This window comes from Telopea speciosissima, chromosome 5 (assembly GCF_018873765.1).
Source record: "Telopea speciosissima isolate NSW1024214 ecotype Mountain lineage chromosome 5, Tspe_v1, whole genome shotgun sequence".
Lineage (NCBI taxonomy): Eukaryota > Viridiplantae > Streptophyta > Magnoliopsida > Proteales > Proteaceae > Telopea > Telopea speciosissima.
In genome coordinates, this window is record NC_057920.1 from 6,368,522 (window position 1) to 6,383,620 (window position 15,099).

General features: G+C 40.3%; 1 protein-coding gene across 1 annotated transcript in view; it reads right to left on the reverse strand.

Moving 5' to 3' along the window:
• LOC122661801 (MORC family CW-type zinc finger protein 3-like) overlaps positions 1-15,099 on the reverse strand; it is a 60,725-nt gene that overhangs the window by 29,998 nt on the left and 15,628 nt on the right. Inside the window, exon 8 of the mRNA XM_043857311.1 lies at positions 49-132. Coding sequence (XP_043713246.1) covers positions 49-132 — 84 coding nt within the window. The remainder of the gene's footprint in view (positions 1-48; positions 133-15,099) is intronic.

Genomic DNA, 15,099 nt, shown 5'->3' on the forward strand with positions numbered 1-15,099 from the left:
CTGGTATAAGCAACAATAGTCCTTGCAGGATGAAGAAATATGAATTACCAATGAACCTTGAACAGATATCTTCATTCGCGGATCCAAGAAAATGACCTCCATGTAAGAGCGGAGTGAATAATCTAATGGCACCTGAAAACAAAAAAATGAACAAAAATAAAATCACAGAAACTTCATGATGCAGTTCAAGGAAGTACTGCTCATGCGGTACTGCTCACGTGTTACTGTTCATGTGGGCCCTATGAAGCCAGCTTGTGTGGGAGAGATTTGGAGCTGCAAAGATCTTTTAGTAGTTATCATTTTGTTTTATTTACTATTCTAGTAATACGTTCTTAAGTCATTAAAATTAGTAGCAACTAAGACTATTTTTATTTTAGTAAGTTTCTAATTCTTGTAATAGCAAGGGATCTTCTTTCTAGAAGTTCCTAAACATCTTGGCAGCCAAGTAACCCCACAGAATAGAAGGATTACTAATTCTGTATTGTGGCGATTGGTTATTATAAATAATGAGGAAGGGGCAACTAGCCCACAGATTTTATTTTTTAGGAAAACTAGCTCTATGCAAGGTTCGAGAACTCGCGAGATCTCGCCGAGTTTCTCGGTTTTGGGCAAAACTGAGTCGAGTTCCTAGTCGGTACTCAAAAGTGCACTTTCTCGACCGAGATCTTGCTCGGCGAGATCTCGGTGATATCTCGAAGGTGAAAATCAAGTTTTTTTTAGTACAAAAAAAACAATCGAGATCTCGGCGATATCTCGGTTGGGCCCAAAGATGCTATTTACTTGTATTCAGCCCAATTTTCACCCAAAAACCCATTTCCAACATAAGAGAGAGCAGGAACAGAAGTTCTTAGGCTCTAAACCAAGGGGAAAAACACCTCTCCTTCAAATTTCTTCTTCTTTCTTTCGATTGTTGGATGGAATGCACTGTTTGGAGTTAGATTGAAGTGCCAAAGTGAAGATTCAAGTGCCAATTTGGAGCATCATCACCTATTTGCAAGATTTCAAAGGTGTTTTCTATTTCTTCCCCAAATCTATTTTTTCCAAAAAAAAATTTTGTAATCCTTGTTAGATTCATGCGGTTTTAATATATGTTGAACATCTTTGCCCGATCTATCACTTCATGGAGTCGGATTTTTTTTTCAGTTAATAAATTATTTATTATAATTTTTGGAAAAATAAATGATTTATTTGAAAAAAGAAAATGAAAAAAATAGGATGAATAGTGATTGTTTGAAAATGATTTTGATATATGTTAAACTACTTGGGATGCTCTACAGCCCCATGGATTAATTTTTTATTTTCACCCATTAAAAAAATTATTTTATTTTTCAGATTTAATAAATATATTATAAAAATTAAAAATATATATATAATATTAAGGAAAAATACTTATGGCTTATGGAAAATTATGTACAACATATGTACATAATATTCAACTTCAAATGGTGTCAAATTCATCATTACATTATATTTTTCTTATACTTTAAGGTATAAATAGTTTTAAAAAAAATTCAAAATATTATTTTTAATTAACAAATAAATACTAGGGTTAGGGGATAAATAAGAGATAGTTATTTCATAGTTCTAGTAGCTTGACATTACGTTTAAGAGTTATGAATAGCATATTTTAAGTCTTGAATACCTTACTTTAAGTGATCCATGGTTATTAATACATGCTTTTTTATGTAACGATGTCAAACATAAGACATTTTGTATACAATGTCGATATAGCATGGCAACATGGAGTTCCCATGTCCAGATAAAAAGAAGTCCAAATGCAATTATTGTGGGAAGTTGCTATCCGGAGGAGCCACCAGGTTAAAGCAACACTTGTATGCAGTGAGGCAAGGATGTTTCATCATGCCCAAATGTTCCTATCCAAGTGAAAGTGGCAATGACACAACATTTGAAAGGAGGAAGATTAAAAAAATCTGAGAGGGAAAGAATGCAACAAGAGTTTAATGAGGCAATACTAGAGAGGGCTGGTGCAGAGGTTTGTGGCGAAGATGATATCGACATTGGGCCTCCACCTGGTGAGTTTCAATCAAAGGCTGAATGGAGAATTTACCATGCAGACTTTGGCGAGAGTAAACAAAGTTTTCATTTTGATAATATAAGAGCATATGAGCAAGCAAGAGGAGCTGGTGGATCAGGCTCAGCTGCACCAGTGCAAGAAGATGAGAGGAGGAGAAGCACTGGGACAAGAAATATACCACGACCCCAAACCCGACCACGAGTACAAGGTCCAGAACCCATTTTTGAGTAGGATCCCACCACTTTTAGGCAACAAGATGCCTACCAGCCAACCATCCCACAAGTATTTGGTGGTAAACAAGAGAAAGCACGAAAAGCCTTCAGCAAATTCATGCTTTACCATGGCATTCCAGCCAATGTAGCACAAGAAACATACTATAATGCATTCCTTGATTGCGGGGAGGGTCAGTGCGAGGATGGAAGGACCTTCACCCTTTGAATTATACAATGTATATTTGCCTCAGGAGGTAGAGAAGCTAAAAGAATACATTGATGGTTTGAAGCCAATGTGGGAGACATATGGGGTTACTCTTATGGCTGATGGTTGGACTGGACCTACTAGGCTGTCCATCATAAATTTCATGGTGAGTTGCAATGGAAAGACTATATTCTTGAAGTCTATCGATGCATCAAAGCATATAAAGGATGCATCATACTTGTATAAGGAGTTGAAGCAAGTGGTGGAGGAGGTAGGACCAAGGAACGTTATCCAAATTGTGACGGATAACGGTTCCAACTATAAAAAGGCTGGAGAGAAGTTGATGAATAAGAAGAGTAAAAGGATCCGACTCTTTTGGACCCCATGTGCAGCCCATTCTATTGATTTAATGCTGAAGGACATGGGGAAAAAGACTTTGGTGGCGGGTGTGGTAAATAGGGTAAGACAAGTGACAACTTTTGTGTACAACCATTCTTATGCTTTAGCCTTGATGAGGGAGAAATGCAATGGAGATTTAGTGAGGCCTAGTGTCACTCGATTTGCCACCAATTACATTGCATCGAAGAGCTTTCAGAGTAAGGCGATAGGTCTAAGGTGTATGTTTGCAAGTCATGAATGGTTTGGTTGGCAAGGTTCTAAGTCGAAGAAGCAAAGGTAGACAAATGGACCATTGCAAATGATGGATTTTGGAAGGACTTGGGGAAAGTGGTTGGCATATGAGAGCGTGGTGGCGATCGAGGATGGTTGATACAGAGAAGAAGCCTACTTTGGGCCACATTTATCTGCCATCCAAAAATGAAGGAAATGGTTAGAGCTGCTATACCTCGAAGTGCAAAGTCCTACACTAACATCATTGATGAGCGGTGGGAGAAGCACTTGAGTCATCCATTGCATAAGGCTGGTGAGTTCAACATACTTTATACTTTAAACGTTATAACTTTTTTACATTTACATATTCAAAACCCTAAAGGCATTAAAGCGATTAAGTCACTAACAAATCATATTTGTGGTGTTTACTTTACCAAAGATACTATTTGAATCCAAAGTATCACTACTCCCATGATCTTGGGCTAGACATAGAATTGTTAGAGGCGTTCAAGTGTTACTCAGAAGTTGGAGCCCCATCCAAAGACACAAGCTGCTTGCAATGATGAGGTGAGAGTATGGGATTTTGGCATTTTAGTTTTATGAATGTAATTACTAAATAGGAAATACTAATGCCTCATATTGAAAATAGATCAAATACTTAGAGAGGCCTCACTAGTTTGTCGACTAGTCAGTGGAGGGTAGACAAAAGTCGGACCCTGGTAGGTGGCATGATATTACATTTATGAATTATAATTTTATCTCTTTAGAATGTACATATTCTTACTATTCTATATTTGTAATGCAGCCGACTGGCGGGTGCTTTATGGTACAAGTTCACCCAACCTGAGGAAGGTAGCAGTGAGAGTGCTCCACAAACTTGTTCATCCTCCGGATGTGAGCGCAACTGGAGTACATTCTCATTGATACATTCAAAGAGGCGGAATAGGTTGGGTAGGTAACGACTGGAGCAGCTTGTGTATGTGCACTACAATATGAGATTAAGGATGAGGCACATACGTGAAGGAATTGAGGCCAATGATAAAGAACCCATTGAACTGTCCAACATTTTTCAAGAGGACTCTGATGACGATGAGGATCCCCTATTCCAGTGGGTGAGGGATCGTGGTACACCTGATATGGATCAATCTGGGGGTAGGCCCGACCCCACCATTGCGTCTGTAACCGGCACTGATGTTGATGAATATATGTCGACGCAAGAGGGGCGTGCACATGCAGAGTCACCGAAACCTTTTGAGCCTGCTGTAGGAAGTCCTGCTGATGATGATGATGGTGGTGGTGATGACACTGGTGATGCTAGTGATGGTGATGGTGATGGTGGTGAAGCTGCTGCTGCTAGTGGCATGCGGAGTGGCGGTTATTATGATGATCGTCATGAGGGGATGCGCGAGCAGTACGAGCAAGAAGTTGGAACGCAGGAGGACCCTGTGCGTTTCACCGGTGAGTCTCAGTTTACGCATGCCACTCAAGATCAAGACCATGGTGGCTACCCTAAAACATACAACAGAAAGAAGGGTCGCAAACACTCACATCAGTCATATGCTCAGGAGGAGGACAACAGCAGTATGAACACCATGCTTACAAGTTTCGGAAGCATGAGTATAGATACTACTAGTGAGCATCAGTCATGGCAATCATCTCAGCATCATCATGGCTATAACTATGGCCAGCAGAGCACCGGTTCTGATTATAGTGCGTATGGTCAGTATGGGCAGTCAGCAGCTGAGTATGACAGTCAAAGCTCTAGGTCAGGTGTTGGGTATACATTCCTAGTCCCAAACCAGTCATACATGCCTCAAACTCAATATGACAGTAGCAGTGGATCTTACACCTCATACCAACAGCCTCCCATGTACCCTAAGATAGGGAGATTGGTATATGTTGATCAGAAGACTTATATGGAAGCTGTGTCACACTATTTGCAACACTATAGCAATTCCATGACATGGGAATTCTATGTGGATCGATATAGGGATGAATTTCTTGTTCAATCTCATTTTATGTAACAAATTAAGTGAACATTGATGTAATGTACATTTTATTTGAATGTTTTGATTGATGTGTGCTAATTAGAATGTTTTGATTGCTAATTTGCTATGTTTTACTAAATTATATATAGATTATGTTGTTTTAGTACGACTCGTCGCCTACCAACCTATGGTCCAAAGTGAAACTCATATTTGGACTTGTTTTTTGGCAAATCTGGGCATGCCATTGTGTTTAAATGGCCTGAAATAGGCTGGATACCAAGTTTCAAACCCAAAATATGTGTACAACCCACCGAGTTGGGGGTCCAAGTCCAAAAAAAAAAAAATGCATCAACTCGGCGAGATCTCGGCTCGACTCGGTTTCTGGCCTGGCCGAGATGCCACCGAGACCCGAGTTCTCGAACCTTGGCTCTATGTGAGTGTTTGCACTGTGATGAATCAGTCACAGCCCTTGTTGTGAAGCAAATAACCAAGGTGGTGAAGTACACTTCACTCCACTTGCGTCTTATCATGTACCCATCATATCATGTATGTACAATTGTACATCACATAAAACACCTTTCATGTACTCAAAACACATGCCGTGTTGTACCTACATCATTATGTGGCCCTAACACTCACATATGCAATGTTGTGCAAAAATCCACTTACCCCATACACACCATCATATCATTTATACCTTAGCATGTATACCACCATCAGTGTTTCCAAACATTTGGGGGTATTGCAATTAGGGTTGAAGAAAGTCTTCAAAATATGGGGCCCAACTGATGGGCTGATAGGTAGTGTAATAACAGGACAAACAGCAACCAGAAAAGTAAAAGGAAAACAGGAACCATAGGGGAGGAAAACTGAATACAAAGCCTGCAGAAAAGTGAGTAATAAATAGCCACACTGCCACAGCAATGGTAGATGAATAAATCACAAAAGGATTAGAAGTTATCCAATGACACCCACGGTAGAAGAAGTGCTTGCTAGAACTGACGGAAGAAGTAGTGCTCGCTGGAACTTACAGAACAGTGGAGGAGAAGAAAGAAAGAAGAAGATGAGAAGATGGAAGGAAAGATATGACTGATAGGTATTACCACCTATGGCCTGCGGTTGGGCATCACCTCCCTCCCTGCTGTCACCGCATCAAACTCATGCCGGGGGTTTTGGAATCCACCACTAGTGTTAATCGAACCTGGGCAGACCCGGTTCGGGTTTGGCGCCCACCCATGCGGCAGCCGATTGGATCAGTTGGGTTGGCCAGCTAAGGAGGTGGCCTTTCCCCTTTGGGTCTCTTCCCTCTGTGCGTGTCCCATTTAGAGTGAAACACTGTGAGCATAGTACTAAATCTCGCGAAATCTCGGTCGAGATCTCGAATATTTCGAGTATCTCGACCTGACTGAAACGATACAGCAGCTCAAATAAAAAAAATGCAAAAACTCGATCGAAATTTCGACCATCTCACGATATCTCAAGACAAAATCAAAATCTCGCAAAATATCGAGATTCCTTTTTCAAAAGTAGCTTTATAAATACCAAAACTCGTCTCGGTCGAAATTTCGACCGAGACTTAACAAGCTCTGATTTTTTGGGTTTTTTTCTCCTTGTTCTTCATCCTTTCACATCTCTCATACTATGACGTGGCATTCATTTGTCCTACAGTAGGAGAACAATGCACGTCGGCTCCATCAGACTATAAGTGGGGTCGATCCTGAACGTCGGAGTAATTATTATTAGAACATTTGTAAACATTTGAGTCACTAGATGACTACTTGACTTGTATTGGACTTTAGGGATATTGTCATATTGATATCATCTTCTTAACTTGTTATTTACTTATTGTACTTAATATTATGACTTAAGTTATGACTTATGAGTCATTCACTTTATGTTTCCAACTTCCAAGTCAATTTACTTGTTTAAATTGCTTATTAATCATTAATTTGTTATGTCCTCTAGTAGTTAAAGGCTTAACAATGTGTATGTGTAATTAACTAAGTTATACATTAGGATTCGACCATACATTGTCAATCAATGGTGCAAATCCAAAACACCACTTTGGGTGACTATTGTTGCAATTTGAACATTTAAATGTGTTTATATAGCCTAAAATAGGATTTCCATGAAGTTTCAGGCCTTAGCTTGGCCTAAAACCCACCGAAATGACCTACTGAAACATAACAGAAAAATGGAAAATTTCGACCAAAATATCCAAAATTCGATCAACCCGAAACACCGAAATGAAACGAGTTTTCGAACTATGACTGTGAGGAGGTGGGGACTGATTATATATAAATATAATCAAGTCACCCCAAAACCTAATTTCATTCTTGCATCATTGATATTTCTCTCTCACTTTCAATCTTGTTCACCAAGTTACTAGTGTGTTCTCTATGGGATTCCATCTGTTCCCAAGGATTTGGGGTGTGGAGTTCTCCGTGGAGAAGCCATTCAAGATATCTAGAGATTGTAGAAGATCATTCGAGTTAGTAAAGCTTGTAACCAAATCCGTACGAGATCCTTCCACTGTGTTTCCATCTCCGTTCAGGTAATACCCTAACGGTTGGTGATTTATTTTCATTGGCATCAGAGCCATTAGGGTTTTGGTTCGCTTTTTTTGTTTTGGGAAGAGAGAGATCAGATTTTTTATGGGGTTTCTTGAGATCCGCAACCAGCGGTGGTGCATACAGCCGTGGCAATGTGCGTGCACCACAGCTGGCTGCTGCCGCTGCAAAAAGACCAGCATGCGCACGCCTGACACTGTCTTGCATGCTGGTCCCTGTGCATGCGCGCCGCGTATTTGATGCTGTGTATGCATGATGCATGTCAGGTGATGTGCATACATGATATGATATGTCGCATGTCAAGATAAGTAGTGTAGTTGGCATGTAGACGCATGTATGACATGATGTATGTGTATGCCAAATATATTAAATATGATGCATGTATGTGTATGGTACAAACAAGAGTGGTTTGACCAAGTATGGTTCAAAGAAGGAAACATTTAGGTTCTTTAAGGAGAACCAGACTTGGGGACCCACTAGGTGGACTCCATATGATGAAAGCATATTGAAATATTATTGAATGGTCAAACCTAAAACTGTGAGAGGTAGTTAGGATATATATATATATATATATTCTTTAAGAATTGAGTTACTTTTTAGGCTGGAATCCAAACGGTGATGTGCATACATGATATGATATGTTGCATGCCAAGATAAGTAGTGTAGTTGGCATGTGGATGCATGTATGACATGATGTATGTGTGTGCCAAATATATTAAATATGATGCATGTATGTGTATGGTACAAACAAGAGTGGTTTGACCAAGTATGGTTCAAAGAAGGAAACATTTAGGTTCTTTAAGGAGAACCAGGCTTGGGGACCCACTAGGTGGACTCCATATGATGAAAGCACATTGAAATATTATTGAATGGTAAAACCTAAAACCGTGAGAGGTATATATATATATATTTAGGGGGATTCTTTTACTCTCTCTCTCTCTTTCTCTCCCCCTCGCTTCCTAATTTCACTCCATGTGTGGACTAGACTTCCTACAAGATGGGAAGGCATATTATAGCTGGAATCCAAAAGATAAGGCTGGATTAAAAGATTTGACTTCTTCACAAAAGTTATTAATTTGGAGGAATTAGGATTTTATATAGGAATTTAGTGTAACCAAATAGAGTTCTATTGGGTGTTTAAATTCATTAAATGTGGCCCCATGTTGGTCATGGTCAAGCGTTTTTTTTTAAGGGTTGAAGTAGTTTTTGATACTGAGACCATCACTTTATAAGCTAAATCAACATCACATCTATGTTTCTATTTTGCTGAGATACTGTGTTTAGATCCAGTTTATAATTTTTGTTTAAATCTTCTCTTGCTAAAGTTGCTAAAGCCGTGGGCTATTCCTTAGGGTTGATAGTGGAAACTATGGTTTAGGAGAACCTCCACCCAAGTTACTAAAATCTGGTAGAGATTCCCCTCTCCTATTAAAGGTATGTGAGTTTTGTTAGCAAGAGAGGAGAGGAAGTGACCTAGAATCCTGGGGGCTATTGTGAGTGTTTGGAGAGTGGGTTTTTTTAGGCTATGTGGTACTCAATCTCTGCAATTCCAAGTGAAGAAGAAGATTGAAGGAGGTTGATCATTCCAAGAAACAAGTAATGTTTGATTCCTTATTCCTTTGTTGAATGTATTGAATGCAACCTAGGAATTTCTTTTTCATGAGATGAATTCTAAGAACTATCAATTTCACCCATTGAAATTAGAAATCCTTCATCTTGAGGCCTAATCTTGGGTTGAATATATTGGGTACAACCTCAAATAGGGATGAATGGACATGGATTCAGGTAGCAGTCCAAGGACTGTCGTACCCGGATTTGTGTTAAGAGTATACCCAAACCCTAATACTTATATATGCCGTGGGCAAGGTTTGAGGTCTCGCCAAGATCTCGGTTTCGACAGCTACAAAGTTGAAACCATGCACGAGTTAGGAAATATACAAGGTTTCGACCGAAATTTTGACATCTTGCCGAAATTTCGGTCCGAAAGTCATAGTTATAAAACTCGTCTCGACTCGGCGAGATCTCGGCTCTCGTCTCGGTTTTCTGAGAAACCGAGACGAGATAGCATACGGTACATAAAAGTACAATATCTCTCCGAGATCTCGGATCTCGAGTCGAGATCTCGGGTTGACCCATGGAAATGACCCTTCTACTATGTATTTACTTACCTAACTTGACATATCTCGGTGAGATCTCAGGTCGAGATCTCGGGTTGACCCATGGAAATGACCCATCTACTATGTATTTACTTACCTAACTCGGCAGAACTCTTATATGCTTGCTATGGAGCACTATATGCAACATTACAACAACACTAGGTCATAGGAAGACTATGTGACACTAGCGGGGACTGAATACTTGATTCAAAGTCATTTTATGTGATGATAGTTGTAACACTATTAAACAGTTTGATGTATCACTTTAACATTTCTAATTCTTATTTAAGTTGTTTAGCTATTAATTGAATGTTTTGCTTGCTTTCTATTACTAAATTATGTGTAGAGTAGGGTATTTTAGTACATTATCGCCTACCAACCTATGGTCCGAATTGAAACTCAGATTTGGACTTTGTTTTTGCAAAATCTGATACTGCCATTGTGTTTAAACGGCCTAAAATAGGCTAAATACCAAGTTTCAGACCCAAACTAGGTCTAAAACCCACCGAGTTGAGACTTCGAGTCGAAGAAAAAAAATGCACCAACTCGTCGAGATCTCGACTCGACTTGGTTTTTTCAAGGGCCGAGTTGGTACCGAGACCCGAGTTTTAGTACCTTGTCGAAAGTATAGTCCAAAATTGTTAAATGTCACTTGATATAAAAGCACCATTTCAACGAGACTTGGTCAAAATTTTGATCAGTCTCAGTTGGTTTCGGCTGTGTGTGAATATCAATCAGAGGAAAACTTGATTTGGCATCAGCAACATTCTAGTGGTTTTGATCTACCCTGGCACTCATTCCAATACTAGGTAACTCACTGAGTTGATGCTTGTATTGTTCACTCTTGTATATATCACTCTTTAACTCTTTGTAACAAATAATGTTTGATGTATAATTTATTTAATGGTTTATAATTTGATATCTTTTCATTCTTAATGCTTATTTAGGTTTGTTTACTTGAATTATGTGTTCGAATACTAAAGATTGTGTGAAATAGGCCATGTCAGTGAATATATAGAATGCTAACTTCCAACCACAGGTCCAAAGTCAAACAACCATTTTGGGTGAGTGTTCTAAAAATTTAAGGGTTCCACTATGTTTATAGGGCCTAAAATAGGCTGTCCTGCAATTTTTATGGCCTGATTAGGTCATATGGCCACCGAAACTAGGGGCCGTAATTTCAAAAAAAACAAAAAAACATTGTCTCGGCCGAAATCTAGGGTTTCGGCATAGACCTCAAACCTTGGCCGTAAGTGGGGGATAAATGATTGTACCAATTTGGGCCTCCATCCAAATTCTTTTGGTATGCAAACTTGGGTCAGATATGCTGACAGCAGAATTTGACCCTGTATTTGGGGAGGATTAAAACCTGAATTAAACTTGGAATTTGGACTTAAAATTTGGTGTGTAATATCCTCTTTGAGTGTAGTTCAACCCTGAAAAGAGGAAAAATTATTTTAGTTTGGAAAGTGGTAGTTTTTGCATCTTTTTATTGCAGAGAGTAGATTTTGCCAGAATCTGTACAGTTAATTTTAAACACATGAAATAATGAGATTAATTCAGAATTTGGACCTGTTTCTTTGAGGAGTTCATGACCCTTGGCTATTGACCTATAAAATTTGAGAATCTCAGGAATTTTCTAACTGGAGAAATTAGGGTTTTTCCGGACGGTTACTTATAAACCCTAACAGGGGAAAAATGACAAAATAGCATAGAATGAAAATTCAGGGGAATAAGTGTAAATCATCGAATTACCATATTAATAGGATAATTGAGGATCATTACATATAAGGCATATAAGTAGGAATTGAGTGAATGGATCATCAATGGGATCATTGGGTTTTGACGTTGTCGATCTAAGTGGAGCTTAGCAGGACTATAATTTGTAACATTATTGGGTTATTTAATGAGTTTCATTCAAGGAGTATCTAAGCATGTGATTTATGTGAATGGTGTGAAAAGTTGGAATGAGGGTAAGTTTTGCATGGTTTTAAACAAAAAGGAAAATTTCGTGAATTGTTTTAAAACTGTATATAATATGGTAACTTGGACTTGTGATGTAGCCTAGGTGAAATAACTTCCACTTAGGACCAGTTCTGTCTAAGGGTTGGCCGAATGGGCAGACTAGGGTTATTAGGGCAAAATTTAGGGTTAGGGCTGAGTAATGACAAGGGGGTTTATAGGGTTTTAAAAGGCAGGTTTCAGAGGTCTTAATGGTATAAAGATATTAGGGTTTGGAGATGTTTTGACTTTCTGCAATTTTGGGCAGAATCGGGTCACAAGCTTTAGGGTTTAATGGAGTGAAGAGATGAAGGGGTTAGAGGGGGAATTATAGGCTAGGGCTGAGGTCGAGTGGGGGGAATGATGTAGGGAAGGTGGGCTGAGAATAGGGTTTGAAGGTGATGGCTAGATCTGGAATTATAATGGAATCCTAGTTGAAGTAGGAGTTGCAGGTTTAATGGGGTTGAGGGTTGAATGGATAAGTTGCAGGGTTAAGGTGCAGGAGCAGCAACAGCTTGAAGATAGAAGAAAACCTCCTGACCTTCACAGTGCAAGGAGTTGTAGGAGAACCCACCCTTTAACCACCTTGAGTCCACAAGGATGCAGCTCGCAGGGGAGCAGAAGCAGCAGCTCGAAGGCAGCAACTCAGATCTGAAATCAGAAGTTTTTTTTTTTTAATCAGAAGTGGGGGAGCCTCCCCACGATTTCTTCTATTTATAATAAAAGGGGGGACCAAAAGGCCTTACAAAGATATATAGATTTGAACTAGGAGTCCTAGTTCTAAATCCTAAAACCAATCCTAATCAGATTAGGAATAGTGACTTCCCTTAACCTGAATCCTAATAAAAACAATATTAAAACAGTAGACTCATACTCTAACTAGGAGTACAAGTGTAACAAACAAATAAACAAAAAACATCATCCCTCTAAAATCGTGGAGGGGAATAAAAGACTGTTTTAACCCTAATAAAAACTAAATATATAAAATAAGGCTCCAACGAAAATCAAAGGCTGCTCTTCTTCTTCCTGCGTGAACTTGGATCTGCATCAGCTCTCCCCGGCTTAGAAACATTCATCTCCGATGAATGGGTGAATGCCATATAGCGATCATACAACTCCGGATCGAGCCTCTTGAAATCATCAGCATGTATCCACGTGCTGTCGTGGCGTGGGCGACCTTTCCACTTGACAAGGAAAGAGTGATAACCGGCGCCTTGACGAGTCGTCTTGTGCATATCATCCAGAACTTCTTCAATCACATCTTCCGGAGGCGGCTTCAGTTGGGGCAGCCGCAACATGTGCTCTGAGTCGCCATCATCGGAATGATGCCCCGTGTACAGATATAGATAAGCCACATTGAAAATATTGCTTATGCCCATATCATCAGGCAACTCTAGAACATAAGCATTAGGGCCAATACGTTTCAACACCTTGTATGGACCCATCTTCTTTGGATGGAGCTTACTGTTGACACCCAGTTGGTGTCTCTCTGGATTCACCCGTACCATGACCATGTCGCCTGGCTTGAATTCAACGAACCGGCGATGCTTGTCGGCAGTGGACTTGTAGTGATCATAATTGAGTGCAATTTTGCGCCGAACATCTGCATGCACTTCGGTGATATGACGAATAAACTCATCGGCTTCAACACTTACCCGAGCTTGAGGGGGTAAGGGAATGAGATCAATCGGGCGGCGGGGTTGTATCCCAAGAAGAATCTCGAAGGGAGTACGACCGGTGGTCCTGTTCACAGAGCTGTTGTATGCAAACTCAGCAATGTCAAGGATAGAGGGCCATGTCTTCGCATAATCTCGGACCAAACACCGCAGCAAATTACCAAGGCTTCTGTTGACTACCTCTGTCTGTCCGTCAGTCTGGGGGTGGAATGCAGTAGAGAACAAGAGCTTGGTGTTTGTCTTCAGCCATAGAGTCTTCCAGAAATAACTCATAAACTTCACATCATGATCGGATACAATGGTACTGGGTAACCCATGGATGCGAACAATCTCCTTGAAGAATAGCTTGGCAATGTGGGATGCATCAAATGTTCTTCGACAAGGAATGAAGTGAGCCATCTTGGTGAATCTGTCAACAACCACCATGATGGAGTCAAATCTCTCTCTGGTAGGGGGTAGACCAAGTACGAAATCCATACTGAGATCAACCCATGGTTGGTGAGGAATCGACAGTGGTGAGTAGAGGCCTGTGTTTTGCTTGGTACCTTTAGCTAGCTGGCAAACTCGGCACTGCTTGATTACATGCTCTACATCCTTGGCCAAGTGAGGCCAATAGTACCGATCAGTTACCTGTAAGATGGTTTTATCTTTCCCGAAGTGTCCTCCTAAACCTCCTCCATGTAACTCCCTGATAATGTGGTGTTGTAAGGACGAATCGGGAATGCACAGCCGAGTTCCGAAGAACTAGTAACCATTGTGCAAGGAGTACTTAGGGTGTTGTCCACCCTGCTTCAAATCAGCATATAGGACTTGAAAGTCCTTGTCACTAGCATACTCGTCTCTGATCTGCTCGATGCTAAGTGCATGGGCTAAGAAAGTGTTCAAGGTCAGGACTTTTCTACTCAGTGCATCAGCCACTGTATGTTCCTTTCCTGACTTGTATTTGAGGGCAAAGTTGAAATCCTGTAAATATGCAACCCATTTAGCATGCCTGGTGCTAATGGACTTTTGTGAGTGGGGGTGCTTGAGTGCCTCATAATCAGTGTACAGGACAAACGCTTTGCCAATAAGGTAGTGTCTCCAATGCCGCAAGACCTGAACAACAGCATAAAGCTCTATATCATAAGTAGAGTACCGAGTCTTGGCATCATTAAGTTTCTCACTGTAGAATGCAATAGGATGCCCACTCTGCATAAGAACTTCGCCTAAACCAACATGGGAAGCATCTGTAGCAACTTCGAAAATATGGTCAAAGTTGGGCAGGCGTAGTACTGGAGCTTCAGTCATCTTCTTCTTGATCATCTGGAAGGCCTTTTGAGCGGCTGTCCATGCGAACGGACCCTTGTTCTGTTTGGTGCATTCGATTATGGGTGCCATGATGGCACTGAAATTACGAATGAATCGCCTGTAAAAAGAAGCCAAACCGTGGAAGCTTCGTACTTCAATAAATGTCTTCGGAGTAGGCCATTCAACCACGCTTCGAACCTTTTCCGGATCAGCTTCAACACCCTTTGAAGAAATTATAAAACCAAGGAAAACAACCTTGGGCAGCATGAAGGAACATTTCTTTAAATTGATAAACAACTTCTCTTGCCGGAGTACTCTGAGAACTTGTTTCAGGTGGTCTATGTGCTCATCGGGGTCTTT